The sequence below is a fragment of the Lynx rufus genome, unplaced genomic scaffold (genome assembly GCF_022079265.1).
Source record: "Lynx rufus isolate CCGP_SWC_20201006 ecotype Redwood Valley unplaced genomic scaffold, mLynRuf1.p SCAF_4, whole genome shotgun sequence".
Taxonomy (NCBI): domain Eukaryota; kingdom Metazoa; phylum Chordata; class Mammalia; order Carnivora; family Felidae; genus Lynx; species Lynx rufus.
The window spans coordinates 167,048,974-167,070,840 of record NW_025814856.1 but is presented as its reverse complement, the minus strand read 5'-3'; the positions used below and the strand labels follow the sequence as shown (position 1 = coordinate 167,070,840).

Below are 21,867 nucleotides of genomic sequence, written 5' to 3'. Positions count from 1 at the left end.
ATTTGGGAGACAGTACAACGGGGCAAGGGGTGCCTGAGTTCTGTTGGCTAGAATATGCCGCCTTTCCATCCGAATACAAACCATCCGGGCTTCTGTAATTCCAATTTCACCCACCCCAGAGCTCAGTGTGAACTCCAGATGGATCTCAGGTCACCACTCCTAAGTTGGGGAAACGCCCATAACAGGGTTCACAGGGGAAGCCACTGGATGCCTGGCTGTTAGAGGAGTCAGGCAGCCACTGGCCCCACTGTGTGCGTGGGGGGTGGGGCGTTCAGGGGTCAAAAGAGCCCGCATTTAGTTAACCGTTTGCGACTAAAACCCTGGCCCCTTCCACAAGATGTAGAGTCCAGTCCAATGAAGCCCAGCTGAAAAGGGAGAATTCTGTCAACAGGCAGGTCCGTGTGGCAGGCTGACATCAAGTGCTGTCGGAGTGGGACGGTGGTGGGGACAATGCTGTGCCTTCACAGAGCTCGTGCTCCTCCACTCAGGGACCTCCTTGGATACTGGCCACGCCGATCGAAGACCCGCAGAAAAGGCTCAGTATTGGGGCACCTGGGTGGCTCAGGGGGTCAAGCGTCCGACTGCGGCTCAGGTCACGATCTCACGGCTCGTGGGTGGGGGCCCCGCGTCGGGCTCTGTGCCGACGGCTCGGAGCCCGGAGCCTGCTTTGGATTCTGTGTCTCCTTCTCTCTCTGCCCCTCCCCCTTCTTCCTTCTCTCTCTCAAAAAGCAAAAAAAAATTAAGAGAATTGTTTTACCAGGTGCTGTGGACGGAATGTCTGTGTCCCCTACCCCCCAAATTGAGAATTCCTTCCTAGGTCAAAGCCCCAAGCCCCCGTGTGACAGTATGCGGGGGTGAGGCCTTGTGAAGGCCATCGGGGTCAGGTGAGGTCAGGAGGGTGGGGCCCCGTGAAGAGCCTGGTGCCCTCATGTGGAGAGAAAGAGGCACCGGAGCTCCCTCGCTGTGGGAGGACACAGAGAGAAGGCAGGGGTGGAGCAAGAAACAGTGCTCACCGGACCCGACCTTCCTGGCACCCCGATCTCGGACTCTCAGGCTCCAGGCAGGGATGTGAGAAACGAATACATGGCGCCTGCACCAACTATACACCAGGGGCTTCCTCTCTGTGGCCCGGGACGCCGGGCACCTCACTGGCCTCACTTGCACACTATCGCCCCTCTTGCTGCCCCCTGCAGGCTGGCGTGTCTCGTCCTCCCGACACACAAGGCGCGTGGCATCAGCCCTCCGATCTGGGAGATGGTCTGATGGCCTGGGAGCCACGGCTCAGCGCTCACGGGCGCGGGCTCCAGGGGTCCTTCCGAGGCAGCCGCAGGCGGGAAGCGAGTGCTCCGTCACCAGGCAGGTGCAGGCAGTGAACGGCTCACGTCCACCGGCCGTGGCCTCTGCGGGCCCTGGGGCACTCCAGCGAAGCCGGGGGGACGGGGTGGCAGGGCCGCTGAGCCCACTCTGTCAGACAGACATCAGTGTCTCTGCAGCGGTGCGGGCTGCAGAAAATGTGGCACCAGTCCTTGCTTCGTGCCAGGATGCTGTGATTTGCTAACAAAGCAAGGTTCAGACATCTGTACCCCTCCCCCTCCACCGCACCCTTGCTGTCCTGCCAGTCTCTGTGCCAACAACTTGGCCTGGGAAGCAATCAGAGACTACAGGCCAGGATATGACCAAACACAAAACAGCCCTGCGCAGACCCAGGGGGCCAGGGGCAGACAGAGGTCCCTCGGACCTCCCAGAAGCCAAACTCTAAAACAGGGACGTGAGGAGAGAGGGCCCCAGGAGCAGGCAGTGTGACTTTGTTGCCATGGACTCACAAGGGGAGGTAAGGTACTTATTTTGGGTCCCATGAAACTCACACAAATGATTAACGGCAGTTCAACTATTTAAGATAGAGTAAACCTGCCAACAAATTCAACTCAGCGGAGATGGGAATTTAATGCAGTGTAATGGGAAATAATTAATCTTGCCTCTGTTCTACTGCATTGCTCAGAACACGTCTGATTCTAGAGCTCCACGTCTGGAGTCGCCTGGGTCGGGGGGACTGAGGAACGAGGAGAAGAATTCGCTCTACTGTTTCCTGTCGCCTACCTTGGGGTAGTGGTAGGGCTTCACTGTGGGGTAGATGGAGCCAGTGTAGGTTGGGAGCTCCATGACGGGCACGCGGGAGTCGTTGATGGTGGCGTAGGCGAGCCTCGTGCCGTCCGGAGACCACCAGTGGGCGATGTGGGTCTTCAAAATCTCCTCTAAGGGAACACAAAGCGGAGAAATGTGGACACACAACGGACACACACGTGGAGTGCACACCAATGGTGCGTGGACACATCTGTGAGCTGGCCAGCAAATCATGAACCCCGCCTTGGGGACACTGACCTTCTACAACCTTCGAGTGGTCTTCACCGTGACCTGGATATGCCTTCCTTCCACAGGGCTCAAGAAAAGCCTGGTGCTGACCACCAAGCCCCAGAATGAACCCCAATAAATCAAGGTCCAACTGAACAGAAGTTCATTGTCTGGAGAGCTTCTCTCTCTCTCTCTCTCTCTCTCTCGTTTGCACAAATTTGAACACGATGAGCCCAACGAGTGCTTTCTGAATTGAATTATTGCGCCACTGTGAGTTATTATTTTAAGATGCTTTACAAAAGCAAAGCTACAGGAAATCAATCCACGCAGAAGCAGGGCACATCCAGGCAGAACCGAGTGAGAAAGAAAGCTGTGTTGTAGGTTACATCCCGGAAAATCTCAGATCAGCTTGCGGGAGATACCTGGGGATTCATGCCCACACACATACTCCCTCATGAACAGCCGTGCGAAAGAACAGGTTCAAAGGTCAGCACATTCCTCAGCCTTAAAGGAACGACGGATTTCACTTCCTGTGGCAGAAAAACAAAATGGCCCCATCTCCAACGGGGCTGAAATGCAAATGATAATTCTCATAGGCTTCCCCCAGAAATGCCCATTATTGTGTGTTAGTGCAGCCAAGTGTCTTGGCTAATCAGAGTTGTTACCTGTGGATGATTTTTGTGGGATCTGTGATCTATTCCAGAAAGAACAATTCTATTCTGCTTAAAACTCGCCCAGTGTACCAAGTCAGGGTGCTGGGGACCAGAGACCCCATCTGGGTGCTAAACAGCTTTTAGGTCAAAGGACTGTCTCTTGTACACAATCCATATGCATCATAAAGAAATTCCCTCCAGATTTGTTTTTAAAGTAATCATCAATAGGGGCACCTGCATGGCTCACTTGGTTAAGTGTCCAACGCTTGATTTTGGCTCAGGTCATGATCTCATGGTTCATGAGTTCCAGCCCCGTGTTGGGCTTTGCACTGACAGTGTGGAGACTGCTTGGGATCCTCTCTCCCTCTCTCTGCCCCTCCCCTGCTCACACACTCACTCACTCTCTCTCTCAAGAATAAATAAAAACAAAATACAGTAACGATTGAAGAATTCTCCAATCACGTAACACAAGTCCCACTGAGCTGGCTATCATCAGGTGTGTGCCATAAACCAGCCCCACATGCCCGTATGGCAGAAAGCCGATGAGGAAGCTGAAATCATGCTGAAAATGGGTGCACATAACCCAAGGGACAGCATACGCTGGAACAGAGCCAAGGACAACTGGCCGCAGAAGGAGAGGATCACGGGGGAAGGAACACGGAGGAGACGAGGGAGCTGGGCTAGCCTAGGTGGCGGACAGGTTGGGGGGAGAAGCACTGCGGGGATCGGATGGCCGCAGGGTGGACACGAGGGCTTAGGGCCACGTCCTGGGGGCCACGTCCTGGAGGCGCTCGCAGCCAAGTCCAGGCCTGCGAGTGGGGCAGGCTGCAAACCCTTAGTCCCGGTGCAGGGGTGCCCGAAGGCAGCTGTCCGTCCACCCCCGGGTCACTGGCCTGGTCTCTCAGGGGAGGAGCCCCCAAGTCTGTGGCACCTGCAGCAGCAAGTGTCATTCTCCTTGGAAGCAACTCCTCCTTGCCTTCTGGGCGCTGTCCTCCAGCGGCCAGAAGCTCATGGAGACTCCCCTCAGTGCAACACGGGCTTGCTACTTGGCTGGTCACCAGACGGTAGAGTCTCACGAAACACCCAACACTCCTGTCCCCAGTGCACCCAGGTCTGAATGCGGGGCTCCGTGGACAACAGATGAAGAGCCACGGAGTCCTTGGTTCTAGCCCCTGGACAAGGTCCCTCTGTCCACCGAGGGCATGGCCATCACCCCTAACAGCACCGCCCCCCTCCCTCCCGCATCCTGCCACCTGGGGGCGTCCCACGAGTGGGCTCAGAAGCTTTTCCAGAGCCCACAGAGGCCCAAAGGTCTCCTGAGGTTTAAAAAAAAAAAAAAAAGGAAGAAGACCGCCTCTCCAGAGCCTGGAATTTTCCAGCGTCTTCAGCAGCCAGCAAAGTGACTTTCAGGTGAGTGTGGAATGAGGTGATTCAGAAGTGGCTGTACCCAGAACCACCTGACTCCTCGGGTTGGCTCTGTGGAGGGTGAGTAATAGACTCCAGCAGATGGCCTGCTGGAAAAAAACAGGCACCATTTGCAATGCAATTTGTGGGTGATTCTGCTCAATCGCTTCTGTGCTGCAGGGCTGGGACGGGGGGAGCCAATCAAGGCGAGTGGAATCACAGCCAGTGAACGGAATTCAAGGGGCAGGGGGAAGGAAGCAGACCCCCCCCTCCCCCTCCCGCCCCCAAAGTCAGTGGCGAGGGGCCTGGCAGCGGTTTCCACAGCACGTGAATTCATGGCCAACTCAGGCTAATCCCAGCGGGAAAACGGCTGGCTGACAAAGCCTTCGTAAGTGGAGAAGCTTGACAGAAACAAGCCACCACACCCCCTGTGAAGACGAATCATCTGCTTCTGCTCTTTGGACCCAGAGCAATTCCCTAGAACGAGAGGGATGACCTTGTGCCAAGTGGCCCTGCCATGTGTCCGATGGGCCTGCGTGCGTGGGTGGGGGGTGGCCGGGGGAGCGAGAGACAACTAGCTTCCCACGTCCAGCCGTCTTTGTGTGCAAGCTGCTTCCAGACTCGCCCTCAGGAGAGAGAATGAATGGGGTTGAAGGCCGAGCCTGACTTCGGGCAGAGAGTAATCAGTTTCCATCAATTCCGTCGGCAAATGCCAGCGCGTTTCTGCTAAGCTCAAAGCACCGGGAAACGGGGATGCAAAAAAAGGGTCACTTCAGACTCTCGCTTGTGCCGGGTGGAAAGGGAAGTCAGAGACCATATAGTTCTGGGATGACAAATTCTGGCGAATGTTATTCTATTCAGTTCTCTTCCATGGCGAGATGACAGCAAATGGGAAGAAACCCTGCCCTGCGCAGGGTTGGGGGGTGGGGGGAAGGCATACAAAACCAGGGGAACGGTAGCTTACTTTCTCCAGATGCCCTTTAACACAGGGCTCCTCTGCTCTTTTATTTCTCTCTGTGTTAGTTGCTCAATAAAGAGATCATTAAGTATAAGAAACTAAGGGGAGAAGGACCAGGCAGATAAAGCCGTGGCATTTTTTGTGTTAATTATGAACATCCTTATTCTGCAAACGCTTTCTTCAGGATCTCCAGCTTAATGAGGCAGTTGGCTTAAATGCCATGAAGTAAATGTAGCTTAGGAACAGAGTTCTGCAGAGGGAAAAAAACAAAAACAAAAACAAACCCCTATTTCGTCAACTAAATTAACTACATGAGCCCTCGCCTTGGAACAAGACAAGAAGCCCGCCTTTCCGAGCAAGTAACTACAGGTAACTTGGGAAACCGGATGCTTAGCTTGCCTTCACCTTGCCCGCCCTGCCCAGGGACCACTGCAGAGTCATACGAGAAGAACACATTGGGGGCCATCAACTAGTCATAAGTGGCAGAAAGCTCCATCCATGTGCTTAGTTCATGGTGGGATCTGAATCAATGCTCCTCATTTCTTCTCACCATATCTTCAAGAAGTCGACTCGACTATCTGAGTGTTATTTGCTCGTGACAAGCACTGTTGAGGGCTTATCTGGAGGGCAAACTCTCTCTGGGCTCAAGGTGATAAGGGCCGATCCAGCAAAGAGGAGGAATCCTCACGCGCGCCCGAGCGTGTGGCAGATGCAGAAGAGAAGGGACGCCCACACCCTTCCGTGGTGGCAGACTGGTGTCACTGGGGGCGGTTCTCCAGAGAGCACGTGGGAATGGGTGTGCCCTTCAGTACTCCACGCAGGACAATCTGGAGGGCACAGGCATCTTCTCCCCCAAATCTCAAGGGGTGGCTTTGGTGTCTACTCTGGTTAAGAATGACCAATGTGAGGGGCGCCTGGGTGGCTCAGTTGGTTAAGCGTCCAACTCTTGGTTTTGGCTCAGGTTTTGTCTCTCACGGTTTGTGACTTCGAGCCCTGCGTCGGGTTCTGCACCGATGATGAGAAGCTTGCGTGGGATTCTCTCTCCCTCTCTCTCTGCTCCTTCCCTGTGCACATGCTCTCTCTCTCTCAAAATAAACAAATAAACATTAAAAAGAGAAAGGATGACCAATTTGAGAAATATGCTATATCGGATCCAATAAGCATTGCATTTTGGAACTGTAGGCATCGACTTTATCAGTACACGCGACGTACGTTTCCAAATTGTTCATGGGGAGTTACCCTCCTGAACAGAAGAATCACAGGTTCCTCTTAAAGGTGCCCGGTGGGCTCACTTGTGTCCCCCTCACATATGATACAAAGTGATATGCTGTGTCCTAATCCCTGGTGCCCAGGAGTGTGACCTTATTTGGAAGCAAGGTCATTGCAGATGGAATTAAGGTGAGGTCATTCTGGAGCAGGGTGGGCCCCCACCCAACAGGACTGGTCTCCTTATGAGGAGAGGAAAGGAGACACAGAGACAGATGGGGACGATGTTGTGGGAAGGCAAAGGCAGAGGATGGAGGGATGTGTCCAGAAGACACGGGACACCAAGGGGTTGCCAGCCACCAGGAGCTGGGAGGGATAAGAAAGGTACTAACCAGAGTCTCAGAGGGAGAACAGCCCAGTGACCCCTCGACCTCACACTTCCAGCCTATGGAACCTGAACAGTACATTTCTGTTGTTGAAGGCCATCCAGGTTGTGGCGGCCTCAGGCAGCTTGTGCAGGGTTATGTCTACACCATGTAGACCGGATATGTCTACACCGGTTGCAGGGAGCCAGCTCCACACTGGTAGGAAATACACTCCTGAGTCAGGGGCCCAGAGGCTGCCAAATTCTTCCCTGAAACCCAGGGGGCGGGATTTCTAAGTCAGACCTGCCCAGCATGGTGGCACATATGGCTGGCGTCCGCCCTTGCAGCAGGTGGGCTGGACCCAGCGCCCCTGCACCCCCAGCGCACACACGCGTGCACACAGATGTGACACTGAGTGTGCTGGGCCGAGCCCCGCGCCCCCCTGCCACTGATGCTTCCAGCCTCTAATGGGCTGACGGGGTTGGCTTGTCTCTGCCTCTGCCCAACACACTGGGTACTTGTGACTGAGCCCTTCCTGAACCCCGGCCGGACGTAAGAACACACTCTCACGTTTAAGTAACCCCCACAGCGTGCTTGGTATGCCGCAGGCACTGTTGCAAGTACTGTGCACACAGCAACTCTCTCTGTCCTGCTCGAGCCTCACGTGTAGGTAAATGGCTCCTCGGACTCCGTCACCTGCAGCGCGAAGCCGCGGCCCGGCCCACTCTCCGGACACGGCACGTTTGCCACCAGGCTCTCCCTGCACGATCTCAGGGACAGTCACTCAGCAACAGTGGCCGTCACCGCCGGGACCCCCATTGATGAAACGCGACCGCGAGCCAGGCTCGGTGCTCACAGCTGCGTGTTTCTGCTCGCTCACTTCTCAGGCAGCTCCCCTCGGGGCCCTGGATCCCTCCCTTGGTCCAGGTGACCGAGGCCCCCGCTCCCAAGCCGGCAGAGAAACCCAACGGCCCCTCCCGTGCCTAGTAGTCAACTCAGGGAGTGTGTAACAGACACCTTTCAACGACAGCATTCAGCGTGGTCCCTGTCATCTCTGCTCCCCGGATGCCCGTAACCACCCCGCAGCAACCCCGTCCCGGGCTGAGGACTTGGAGGTTGAGAGAAGTGAACGTTGTTGAACAAAGGCTGAGTGTTCAGCTCCCACCAAAGCTCCCGCTGTGTGTGCTGGAGAGGAAACACACAAGCGTAGATTACAGTGGACAAACGGCCAGCAGTCCCAGGGTTAGCGATCGGTGCCAGAACGGGAGACCCGCAGGGGCTAGAAACACAGGCGGTCTCTTCGTCGTTGGAGCGAAGTGGGGAAGGCTCTTGTGGGGAGCACTGCTAACTGCTCCCCAACATCCGCGGTCCGCTCTTCCTTCAGGACAAGAACCAACGACGGATAGCCAGGTTCAGGGCCTTCCGGAATAAAGACACCCCCGGGCTCTCTGAGGTTAGTGCTGGCACCAGAGCGGATTCCTGCCTGCGGGCTCTCAGAGAAGCTCTGAGTAGCGTCCAGGTCCTCCCTTCCGGAAAGGGCGTGAGCACCAAGGCCTCCCCGCCCCTCCCCACTCCGTCCTGCGGGCAGGGGACAAACAGCCTAGTGTGGATCCTGCAGGTCTGCGGGAGGTTAGAGAGTTCGCGAGGGCCTCATGGCGAGGCCGAGCTCCTGCGGCAAATCCCGAGTCAGAGCCATGGAGGCCGGAGTGCCCGGGCCGGCATCTGCAGAGGCCCCATGCCCAGGAAAGGACACCCCACATCTGCATGCTGCCGGCTCTTCAACGAGGGAGAGACGCTTCCAGCCCAGAGCTGAGGCCTGATCTGCAGTCCCCGCGGGGAGGCCGCCGAGCCAGAGGCCAACATCAGACAAGGACCTGGAAGGGTGTGGGGTGGAGGGCTGTGTGGGACTGAAGCGTGCGAGGTGCCTCCCTGACCACTGCATCCGGGGGCTCCCCGGGCAGACAGGCCAACCCGCGACCCAGGACTGGTTAAAAACAGATCCAGGGTAGACGAGGGATGTGTAGACACGCAGGGCAGGGGTTGGAGAGCCTCCTGCAGAATGGGCTCCTGAAGACAGAGCTGTCTCTTTCTCCTGGGGGGGCGAGGTGAGGGAGGCCAGGGTCCACACTCACGGGAGCCCGCGGACGGAATGCTTGAATCTGCACCTGCCCCCACAGCCGGCTCTCTGACCTGTGGCCAGCACGGGGTGCGGGGCGCACGGGGCGCTCTGCTGGTCTCCGCCTTCCCCGCCGCAGCAGGGCCATCTGCGAAGGGCCAGAGCCGACAGCTGAGGTGCTGGGCTGGCAAAGGCTAAGAGTTCTCCCTCTTTCGCTCCCAGACCCGCCATCTGCCGTGTCTGCACTGGGCTATTTCCCTTTTTGAAGCTTCGGCTGCCCGCTGGGGCAGGCTGGCCACACCGAGGATGTCCGGCTGCTCTGTCAGGACCTCAGTGTTCAGGGGGCAGGCGTGTTGGCCTAGAGACAGGCGGTAAAGTCACAGACCGCCTCCGAAAGCAGAAAACACGATGTTCCTGGATGTATACTCGCTGCAGAGATGGCTGGACCATCGCTTAGAGCAACGGGCTCACAGGAGCCCTTCTGTGTCTGTGGGTCCTTAACCCGCAGGTCCCCTGAGCTCAGCCCGTCACTATTTTGCTGTTTTCCTGAGGCTCTAGTGAGAGTAATTCCGCGGGCCTCAATCCACGTGTGGTGCACGAATCTAACTACCTGGGTGGACTGATTTGGGGAAGGTCTTAGGGGGTCACACCTGACTGAAGGAGACAACGTCAGAAGTGTCTTCCCAAACTGAACTCATAAAACCCTTCCGCCATTATTTTGGGTTACTGACGCTCTTTTATCCCTGGGAAGTCATTCATACTTTAGTATGAGCTTGACACCTTGCTGCGTATGGCAGACTGTATTTTCCAGAATTGGCCCAGGTGGTATTTCTGGTCCCACATGCTTTTCCAGGACTCTGCGCTCCCCCATCAAGAGGCGAGGTCTGTGTGTCTCTCCCTCGAACCTGAGCAGCCCTGTGCAGCAGCCTCAACCACCAGAATGTGATAAAAATGATGCTGTGTAACTAACTACTAAGGCAGCGTGGCTTCTCCCTGGCCCTCTCTTGCTTGAGAAGCTCCCCATTAACACCACCGCCGGCCCTGTTGTAGGGAAGCCGAGGCCGAGTGGAGACCCACGTGCCGTGTTCCGGTCTCAGCCGGCAGCCAGCATCAACCATGGGACACACGAGGGGACCAGCCTCCCGTTTGCCCCAGCTGGTGAGAGTAGACAGAAGGGGTACACCTGCCAAGCTCCGCCCAATTTATACGAGTCACTGTTTCAGGCGGTTTATTTGGATCAATGAGATCAACCTTAGTTAAGAGAAGTTTTGGACAGAACGAGGGCCAGGAAGAGGAAACCCGGGCCAGCGCGGTCGGCTCCTGTTCCTACGTGACCCTCTTCCTTTGCATTGCCTCCCACTCTTTGCCCCTCGTTTTGACCATGGGAACTTGAGGGAGCTTCCAGAACTTAGGCCTAAAGCCCTCCATTTACTTGAACCACACCCAGGCAGGTGACCGTCTCCCAGAGGATCTCACTTCTCATTCATTTGTTCACGGATGCATGTGTGCAGCCGTCCACCCACTCATTCACTCAGTGGGGTGAACAAACATCCTAATGAGGCCGACAGAACTCAGATTTGGATAGACACGAGGTCTCACAGTGAATCAGAGGACACAGACGATGTCGGCTCACCAGTATTCCAGAACACTCTAGAACAAGGCTGTCGGTGTGCACTCTCGTTTATTCCTGAGGTAGGGGTTTCTAGCTTGGGTCTAAGAGGTGGGTCTTGCAAGGCTCCGGGAGGGGGAAGGCAGCAGAGATATCTGGTCTCTGGTCTCCATTTTGGTCCTGTGGCCTGGCCCTGGGGTCAGCCCCTGGCCTCCTGTGGCCTCCTGTGGACACCTGGCCCCTCCCCCCCGTGCTGGTTCAGACGGACAAGCCGCTGCTGGAAAGAAGTCTCCACGCTCTTGAGCTGTTGGAGAAAGGCTTGCCAGTTCTCTCTCCTCGTCCCCTCCCCTACCAAATTACCGTGCTGATGTGAAGGAGGCATTTAAAGTACAAGAGGGTCCTCATCGGGGAGATAATCAAGTGATCAGGTAAGCACGGAACCGGAGTGTGCTTTCTGCGGAGGAGCGCCATAAGACGTGGGGACCTGGCTGTGGACCGGGGAGCCCGGCGGCCAGAGGCCGGCGGGGCTAACCTGGGCTGGAGGACCTCGAGTCTCAGGGCCACGAAATCGGCATCTGACCCAGCAGCCAAAAAAGCGACTTCTGGAGCAAAATCCATAGAAAAATCGTGTCACCTAGGAAAATGCCTGGTTTCCACCTGCTACTTCCAGAGGCCGTGTGCTACCAGGGGAGAGCTGGACTCTGCCTCTGACCTGCCCTCCAGGCCCTCTTCCTCGACTCTAGAACGAGAGGATCGGCTTCCCTTTCTAAAGGTGGGTGAGTGCCCCTTCTCACAGAAATACAAGGCAGGTGTCATATTTTAATTCAGTCCGAAATGCTCAACATATTTAAAAAAGTAAATCGGTATTTCATTCCTCACAAGGGCATCTGACATACCGGACCGATATTTAACTGTACTGTGACGTACAACGTATTTGGTTCTACGTAAAACCAAGTGTGACCGCGGATTCACGGACTTGCTGACAAGGCTTCATAGACTGTTTCCCACCTGACCGCTTGGGGCCCTGACTTACGTGTCCACTGAGTTTCCTTTGAACAGATTCTAGAAGGCCTGTGCCAGACCGGATGCCATGCTGCTTCCTGAGTCTTGGAAAAGTAACCTCTGGGGCACGTGGATGGCTCAGTCTGTTGAGCGACCGACCTCGGCTCAGGTCATGATCTCACGGTTCGTGAGTTCAAGCCCCTCGTCAGGCTTTGTGCTGACGGCTCGGAGCCCGGAGCCTGCTTTGGATTCTGTGTCTCCCTCTCTCTCTGCCCCTCCCCCGCTCACGCTCCATCTCTCTCTCTCTCCCTCAAAAATAAATAACCATTAGAAAAAAAAGTAACCACCAACTATAAGCAGAGGTTTGTGGAGGCTGCATTGGCTAGAAAACTGTGACTTTAGAGCAGCCTGGAAGTAAGTCTGCCCACGGGGTAGGGCAGCTCTACGGGGTAGAGTACCTCCCTGGGAGGGAGCTCGAGGCAGAGAAGAGTGCAGCACGTTCTAATAGGGACGCGTGTTCAAGTGCTGCTCAGTCACCTGTTCCCGGGCCGCCCCTGATCTGCCCACCGTCTTTCCTCAGAGTGGAGGCTAACTTCGAATGCTGTATGGCCTCCAGTGAACTCTGAAGCCCTAAACGAACATCCTGGGGGAATCACGAGCCCTTGTTTAGTGTCAATATTCCTATTTTGCGCGCCCAGGATTTCCCATCCCAGCGACGGTACGGACCACCAACTATCCAGGCGCCATGATGGATGCTCTGGAGGACAGAGAGGACCACTGACTTCTGCCAGAAGGATCTCACGTGGATCTGGAAGGACAAGACTTGAGCAAAGATGCCCTCCCACATCCTCAGTGCAGGTGGCCCCTGCAGGAAGGCGCTCTTATTTCAAAATGACTTCGTACATGTTTAAAAATCATGCGGGGCGCCTGGGTGGCGCAGTCGGTTGGGCGTCCGACTTCAGCCAGGTCGCGATCTCGCGTTCCGTGGGTTCGAGCCCCGCGTCGGGCTCTGGGCTGATGGCTCAGAGCCTGGAGCCTGTTTCCGATTCTGTGTCTCCCTCTCTCTCTGCCCCTCGCCCGTTCGTGCTCTGTCTCTCTCTCTGTCCCAAAGATGAATGGACGTTGAAAAAGAAAAATTTAAAAAAAAAAAAAATCATGCAAGACCCTAAGAAATAAGGGGACGGAGGGCTGCAGGCGAGAAGAGGGAACTTGCGTGTGCTGGGCTGGGGGGTGTTAGGAAGGCGCTTTTCCAGACACTCTGCGAATCCCTGCAGGGCGGTCACACTCACACCCAAAGGGGAGAGAGGCTGTGTCCCTGGAGGGACGGGAGGTCGACAGGGAAGGACAATGACATGGGGACAGGCTGCACTCCCTTTCGTTCTTCCCTGAGGAGTAGCACCTGTACCAAATCAGGTGTCACAGGGTGACGGGAAAGTACACGAGGACCATCTTCGAAGGCTTCCCGAAAAGGGACTGAGGAGGAGGCTGACGGCCTTCGGGAACAGTGCCCCATCCTGGTTACCAGGGTGTGGTGCTCAGGAGGACGGATGCTAGAATTGGGCGTGGGAGATCCAAATTCTGGCCCAGCCACTCACCAGCTGTGTGACCTTAGGTAAGAGATGCCTCAGTTTCTCCATCTGTAAATGGGGATGAAAACAGTCTCTACCTCGTTGGGCTGTTGTTACCCGAGTTCTATTAGTTGTTATACATAAATACACTGGTGCCTGTGCCCTGTGAGTGCCATACAATGTCTGTCATCATGGGGACAGATAGTAGGGCCTACTGAGGGAGCAGAAGAAACCCAAATGGAAAATGAGCCTAGGAGCAGTTGGATGAAGTGGTCAAGAGGGAGCTGACCTCGCGCCTGGAGAGCCCGGGCACGTGGTAACGGAACCACCTGGAGAGCGGAGGAATCTCAGTATTGATCCCCCCCTCACTGGTCCTGGTGATCGGAGGGTAAGAGAGCAACGGCCACACTTCCCTACGAGGTCCCAGCGGGTTACTGCGGCCTCGTGGGGACAATCTGCAGGGGATACGCCTGAAAATCAGGGCCAAGAAGGGTCGTTGGGATTTCCACTGCACGCTTCGTAAAGCATCTGCAAAAAGGGTATTTCCTCTGTAATAAAACAACCCGAACAAACACCACCACCCCTCCGCCCAGGTCCTTATGATTTTCTAATAAAAACAACGCAGTGAGGAAGAGCGCTGGGAAGGCAGGGCTGAGTCGAGGCAGAAAGACAACGTTCTGCCGTCCCTGTCGCAGAAAGCACGTGACTGTGACCCCTCCTCTAACTGCACGCCCCAGCGACACCGTTACTCTCCCCTTCTTCCTGCCAAACCTCACGGGCAGAGTGAGGGTGCCTGACGCATCAAGGGCTCATTTTATCCTCAAGACGAGCACCTCAGGTTTGTGCCGTTGCTGCCTTCGTTTTCACCCTTGAGGAAATCCAAGGGGAAAAGTTTAAATAATTCGCTCCAATCCCTGAGCTGGTAAGTGAAAGAGTGGATCCGTGGAAAACACTAAACGCAACCACTTTTGTCCAAAGTGTCTTCCCGGCTCCAACCCACCCCCCCGACCTCTGCCACTGTGGCTTCAGACCCCGTGCACTCCCCCCAAAACGGGATGGAGACGGCACGGCTGGGGCCTCGTGTGCCCTCGCCAAACACTGTTTTAAATTCAGCTCCTGAAATGTGTTCCATTTAATAACGGAGAATGTTCTACCATAATACTCTAACTGACTTTGATACTAATTTAATAATCTATACAGTGATTGGTTTAGTGTCTTAGGTAAAATATATTACCAACCCTATCATGATTTTTAATTTCCTTGGACAGTTACAGTTTTCTTCCTGGTGTTTTGCCAAAGCTGCTCATCCTGTTAATATTCACAAGAAAGTTAAAAATGATTGAGATTCTGAAATTGGAATTTTAATTGGATAGTGACTTTGCTACCAACTGAGATTTACCACAGTTTGTATTTATGAAGGGTTTTTTTTTTTCCCCAAGTGCTGACTTTATTTTGTCCTCTCCTGAAAGTTAGAATTTTTCACTACACAACAAAATTATAGCCTTGAAATTATATGTAACATTTCTTTTATGCACTGGCTTTTGCTTTAAAATTGTGTGATGAGAATAATATTTCCTCTTACAATACACCGCAGAAAAGCTCATTATAATACACGTTTTCAAAGAAAATCCTAACAGAGCATAGTCTCCTTAATCAGTCTGAGATAGTCTGCATAATTATTTCTTAATATCAGTGAAAACATATTTTTAAAATAATGGATATCAGAAACAACGTGTTTGAGACAGAAAATTAGGTCTTAAGTTTCTGCTTTTTGAAAAGCAGAAGGTTAATTAACTGTAGATTATAAACAGCACTCAGAACAGCTTCTGTACCCAACAACATCAAATTATTAATTACTCTTGGTTCTACGGCTCAAAGTACAAGAGCCTGCCTTTTGACTTATGCAGACGCATCCTGAGCACGAGGAAACGGCCCAGGAATCCGGGACCTCATGGACCCCAGAGGATGTTTGGGGAGGTGGGCACTTTAAAAGATGATTTCAAGAAGATACATCCTGTGCAGTGTGTGTGTGTGTGTGTGTCCCTTAGGAAGCTGGGGACACACCGAGCATGGGCCTGATTTAAAGACTGGGCTTTAAATGAAGACCTCCCAGCTCCTGGGATCAGACCGGCCCCAATGGGTAAAAAACATGGCACAAGGGGAGGGGCAGAGGGTGAGAAAGGACCGGAAGGTGCCAGAAACACAGTCCCGCCACTCAGCAGCCTTGCCCTGCGCGTGGTTCCCTCCCCTCTACGGCCAGCATCACCCTTCCCGCCGCTTGATGGTTGGTTACGTTTCTTCCCACCCTCACTTGGTTTCTGCAGGGGCTGCTGTTCCGAACGGCGCTGTGGGTCCGGCTGGCACAGAGAAGCGAGGTACTCAGCAGCAGGCAACTCTTGGAGCTGGCTGGGCCCCAGACGTGGTCCCCGCCGAAAGAAATCTGACACTGTGTCCACGCTTCGATAGGCTGCGGGCTCCTGCACCTAGCCTTGGAGAGCTCCCAGTGGAGGGACCATGGAACCCCCAGGACCACCTCCCCAAAGGCTGTTCACCTACAGACAAGCTCCCCTTTGCCACCCTACCCTTGGGTGGTGTTCTCGTAATGGTCAGTGACAACAGCTGTCACCATTTTGGACCATGACCCACCGTTACACACACACCCACACCTGGACCAGAATCATTCCTGTTCTCACTGTGTCTCGTCTACTTTCCCTCCTCTACTCTGTCATCCCTTCCAGTAAAGCTTCGGTCCTCTTCAAAGAACCGTTCTCTTCACAAAACTGATTTCATGCCTGGGGCACGACCTGGAGTTTGAAAGCCACGGGCAATCCAGAAAGAAAGCAAACGGCTCTCACGGACCCCACCTGCCGCCAGGAGCCGGAAGCTGGTGGGACGAGGCTACAGCAAGAGTCATGGAAAAGGATATGTTCCCACCAAGCCCTGACCGGGGGCCCTAACCAAGCCCTTCAAGTCCCCTTCCTTCGCCCCCCTCCCCCACGGGATGGGAAGAGCAAAGTCGTGAGATGTCTGACGGAGACCAAGTGCAGAAAGGTCCTTGCAAAGCATCAGGGTCACAGGGCTCTCGCCCTCCCCCTTGTGCACGGCCCACTGCACCATGTGCCAGGCGGTCATGGTTCCAGTGACAGAGTTTACCAAGACGTTCCCATGACGTGGCCAGTGTTGACGATGTTGGGGACGGGAGCTCCTGGGTCCTCTTAATCTCGAGGAGCATGGTGGGGCAGGGACAGAAGGGAGCACTGTCAAGGTGGGGAGGGGATGGGACACTCCCCTTCCTGTTTAATCTGCCTCCCCACGTAGGGCAGACTGGGATCCCCCACTGCCCCTCTCTGTGGGTCCGCACCGCCGCGGCCACCATCAGGTGGGCTCCTCCCTGCTTGAGAAAGTTCCAGGTCTTCCTCTTCCTACAGCACTCAGTACCCAAGTAAACCAGACAGACACCACTGTCAGCTTGGGGCTCCTACCCTCCATCCGTTCGTTCTCATTATTATAAGTCAATAAATCAGAAAGACTACAACTGACCCACGTTGGTGCCAGGACACTCAATGAGGCAGCTGCTACCCCTGCTAATACCGATAATACCCAGTTTGTGCGGCCCTTTGCTTTTCATTATACTCTTTCCCAGACACGACACAGACGTGACCAGAGTGCACCTGATAATTACACCGTCCCCAAATTCCCGAGGCCGTGAGGACAACGGGTTCCCCTTCTGGAGGGTGGTACTAACGACAGATGGAGGCTTGCTTGGACCAGGACCTGGGGCATTTGCTCAGCATCAGAAAAGAGAAATTCTGCCATTTTTTTTTTACTAACGTACGGCGTTTTCTAACAGCGACCATCCAAGGGCTCACAGCTCGATCTGCTGAGTGCCTGAGAAGGGACCAGTGACACATGGCACTGTGCCTGCTACCATGAGGGTCACCCTGGTCCGCAGGCAGGTGCCGCCACTCCCGTCGCGTGGATGGAGACACTGCTGCTCCTGCACAGCGCCTGAGTCGCGGGGCTCAGACAACCAGCGCGTCGTCGAGGCAGTCAAGGTTGCCAGCCTCCAAGACACCAATTTCCCTGGATGTTCAGCTTCTGCTTAAGTGCAATTGCCACGTTCTAAGAGCCTATGAGTTTGGGCCCAATTTATGGAATAAAAAATCCACGCTCTAAGGCAGAGAGCCCTGGAATGCCCATGGGGACCAAGTGGGATGGGGCCAGAGTGCAGAGGAAGGTGGGTTCGGCTCCCACCCTCAGTGCACAGGCAGCCCAGGGAGCCGATGGCACCGAGAGGCAATTACTCCGAGTGAGCTCGAGACGTGTCCGTGTTACTCCCGCAGACAGGGCTCCCTGTGCCTTCCCCGCTGTCTCCTGGAAAACGCTTCCCTTCTAGATAACCTCGTACGGTTCTAATGGATTTATCAGCTATGAATGCAGCAACCAGTGCGAGGTCCCGCCGGCCCTGGGGTAAGCGGGGTAGGGCACACAATTCTGGTCACAAGGGAGCTCGCCCTTGAGTCAGGGAAGAGCTCCGATGATTTGTTTCTCATCCTCTTAGGGAGTTTGTTTCCAAGATAAAGACGATATATTTTAGCTGTGTTTTATAGCATCAGCTGTATGAATCTTCTGTTCGATTTTGAGCAACAGTTGGCAGAAAATTTTAACTTCTTTTTATAGTGAAGTGCAGCCGTCCTGGTGAACTGTCGCTTTGCCCAAATCTCACCAGCTTATAAAAGCTGAACATCTAGCAAACCACGGCTCTGCCCGGTTTTCTCCTAATGCTTTGAGGCTACCTGTGGTCCACAGCAACGGGCAGGAGTCATCCTGGCTGTTACAGTCACTTGGTGAATAAAAGAATCGCGAGTAGAAATTTCCAGATGCCTGAGAAGCATTTACTAGTGCTTCCGGTGGGGCTTCTGCAGACAGGAGGGCACAACCGAGCTGGGGGATCTCACGAGGAGGGACTTTGTTAGCAAGCCCCCAACGGGATCAGGCTGGCTTCGTTCTCGCCGCAGGCTAGGAAGCTCCCCTTCTCCCTTTCACGGGGAGGGCGTTATCGTCCCGGACAAAGGACCGGGGGCTTCGTGCTCCCTGGAGATTCCAGTTCCAAAGAGTGGACTGCCTTGGTGATTTTTCTGAGTTGTGCCATTGGGACCCAGAGGGCAGCTGTCTTCCTTAAAGAGAGAACCAGTGGAGCCACGTCCTGCCGGATGCCCCACGACACCGATGTGTAGAACGTTCTCTGTTTCTCTCACAGACTCTCACTCATCTGTGTCCCGAGCTCATCTTTCCCCCCGTTGGTTTTCCTTCTCTCCTTGATAAACGCTGCCATTTATCAAATACCCACAGCCGGCTGGCAGCCTGACTTGGTACAAAATCTGTCCTACTAGTGACCGGATGCTGGGATCCTTCCGCTGGTACCACTGCTTTGGTTCCTCCATTTTACAGAGGAGAAGGTTGAGGCTCGGGGATGTTGACAGCTTGCTGAAAGGAAGCACGGGAAGCTTGATTGAGCTCCAGCCTTGAGGACTTGGCGGAGCAGAGGCTGAGTCACTGACCCAGAATCACAGGACGGGGGCAGAGCCCGGCTTCGTGTCTCTATTCTGGGCCCGCTGCTCTTTCCACGACACTGCCGGGCCGGCCAGCCGGAGAACAAAGCTGCAGTCTGGCAGCTTAGGCTTCAGCATTTGGAGAACCCATCTGCCTGAGTCACATCGGTGTCGCAGACGGTCATCTTTGAACGAGGCAAGACACAGAGGAAAGCGGAGCGCGGACAGAGAGATGGGGCTCGGGTCGTTCCTCAGTAGAATGGCCCCGTGGGTTTAGCCCGTTAACAAGGGCCTGCTCCCCACACCCCCATTTCTATATGTATTGGCGAAAACCAAAGCGCCCCCGAGGAATCTGGGTCCTGGGAAATTGCCAAAGACGTAAATAACATGCCTGACAGATCTGTATTCAGAAATAAATGGCCTCATTTTAAATACAGAAAATCTTATTTATTCCTGCTTGCATCTGCTGCCTTTTTTCTGCCACTAAATATTTTATCCAAGGTGCCAAGAGCAGAATTAAATGGGGGTTAAAAAAGAAATCGGAGAACGTCAAGCCAGGAGGCAAATGGAGCTCTTACCTTGCAAGGCTCACAGCCTCCCTCCCTAATCAGCGCCTGCGATTTGCATATTACACAGGGTGAGCATCTCATTATCATCTCCAGCAATCCCCCCCCCCCCCCCACCCCACCACAGTGCTGGGACAGCGCTCCTGATGTGCCCCGGACGGCCACCACCAGGGGGCAGCATCCCTCCCGCATCCTCACTGAAGAAATGTGAATTTCTGTTCCATGGCAGGATGGGTCAAACAGATTTTCATTATAACATCACTGGCTGCTACTCTGTGACTTCTCCTGCTCTCTTTTTGTTCGTACTGGGGCAGGGGAAAGACAACAACAAAGCTTGTCTCTGTGGCTGGAGTCTTCTAAGTAGGACAATTTCAAGAAGCTGCTTCTGTGGGGCGGGCCGCCCAAGGCCTTTGATGGTGCCGTGGGCCCCACACGTGTGGACGAACCAGCTGCTGCACGCCTCGGCCACACCGCACTCTGGCGGGGAGGGGTCCCTTATTCTCCACAGGAAGGGCAGTATTTTAAGTCCCCAGCAATGCCCGAAGAAGACATTCGGGGCAAGTCAACTAGGTCCTCACCCTTTTGTTAAAGTAGGTATTTAAAAAAAAATTTTTTTAACGTTTATTTTTGAGACAGAGACAGAGAGAGAGAGAATGAGCGGAAGAGGAGCAGGGAGAGAGGGAGTCACAGAATCGGAAGCAGGCTCCAGGCTCCGAGCTGTCAGCACAGAGCCCCACTCAGGGCTTGAACTCACAAACTGGGTGATCATGACCTGAGCTGAAGTCAGGCGCTTAACTGACCCGGTCACCCAGGTGCCCCAAAGTAGGTATTTAATTAAGCGGCTTACTTGGGATCTTTGTCTCTCTTTCTGTCTCTCACACACACGTACGCTCCTCTGTGGCTCATGTCCTCAGTCTAGGTGCCAGCCTGCTTTGGAGATCTCAGGGCGGAAAACATCCGTCCCTTTTTCTATTCCTGCGTCGTGTGACCCAGAGTCAACGAAGACTCATGACACTGCAAAGGCTACTTCCCCGGAACCCCAACGCTCTCTTTTACATGGTTTTCAGTTCCCGTTTCAGCTTTACTTTCCCTTACTGATGATTCTTCCAGACTCAGTTCAATGCTACAATGAGACAAAAATAATCCTATAAAACCCTGGCCCGTAGAGAGAGCCCGCACCCCAGTGTTCTGGAGATGAGACACAGTGGGGGCCGGAGCTAGGAAAGCCACTGGACAGACCGCAGCTGTTAGGAGAACCAGCGCCCCACCCGCATTTCCACGAACTTATAGCCATAACCACCCAGGACGACTTCTCTTTCATTTCGGGCTTTATTTTCTTGTAATGTGCATGGCCATCAAAGTACGACCCCTTATGCTCCCTGAAGAGTCCATGGAAACCTGAATTTGCCTTAGAAATAATGGAGAATTTCTGGAAGGCTGAGTATTTTGGGGAGGAGATGCCAAGTGCTCAGGTCTGTTTCTCTGTCCTTAAGTTCCAGAGCCTCCTGGGATCCCCAACACCCTTTGCCAGTGGCAGGTGGAGAGGCCAGAGGCCGGGAGTGGTGACTGACTGGCCGCCAGGGGGAGCCCCACTGGAGGGTACTGCTGGGCGGGCACCCACCTTCCCTGCCCTGGCACGTGGGAGAGAACGCTCCATCCATGAGAGCTGGAAGGGGAAGCCCGGGGCACCCCTGCCTGTCTACCTTAGGGTGTCATCCTCAGGGAGGTGATGGTGCAGGGAGACGGCCACAAATGTTCTCGTCGCCGGCTTCCCCCTAGCTACTACTCTGTAAGTCTCCCCGGGAGGACGAGCTTATGCTAGGTCACACCTTGCAGGGTCTGGTGAAAGGCAGAAATGGGAAAAGAGCCTGGAGACGATGATGTACTGGTAATCTCTTGACGGGAGGACATTTGGGAAAAAGTTTGAAGAATTAGCTCTTGAATGAACACATTAAATAGCTGCTTGGTTTTCTGATTTTCATGTTTTGCAGTCTTCAATCAGAATACGTTATTCTGCCGGAAGTGTCTACGTTGTATGGAAGACTTGCCTCACATAATTAGGATTTGACTAAATACCACCTTGCATTACATAAACGTCTTGCAGGCAGATCCGGATCATAAAGCATCTTTGTTTGCTAAGAGGACCCTGGGGGAGGGAGGATCTGGCGCAAGATAAACGCATGAACGCACACCCAGTGATGCGAATACGGACTGTTGCACAGCATAGTCCCCGCTTCCCAGGCAGCCGCCATATGTCAATCCCATGAAGGGAGGGTCCGAATCATGCTCCTCCCTCCTCTCCTCCTCTCCTTGCACTTCATAAAGGCCCACGCCATGTTGGGCTCTGTGTTCTCTCAGTGACTAAGCCATGCTGGGGGCATAGCAGAGGCTTGGTGTGCAACTCCTGAATAAATGAGGGGCACGTGTGCCATTACTAAGTCTTGGAACATCCTCCTTAGGGAACGGACTTGTTACGTGCAAATTCCTCACCGTCCTCACACCCGGTCTGGAGACATGGG

The 21,867-nt window shown here is 54.3% G+C and overlaps 1 protein-coding gene across 1 annotated transcript in view; it reads right to left on the bottom strand.

The window, feature by feature from the left end:
• The window catches only part of DPP6 (dipeptidyl peptidase like 6), a 715,888-nt gene that overhangs the window by 94,426 nt on the left and 599,595 nt on the right, over positions 1 to 21,867 (bottom strand). Inside the window, exon 9 of the mRNA XM_047097129.1 lies at positions 2,098 to 2,252. Coding sequence (XP_046953085.1) covers positions 2,098 to 2,252 — 155 coding nt within the window. The remainder of the gene's footprint in view (positions 1 to 2,097; positions 2,253 to 21,867) is intronic.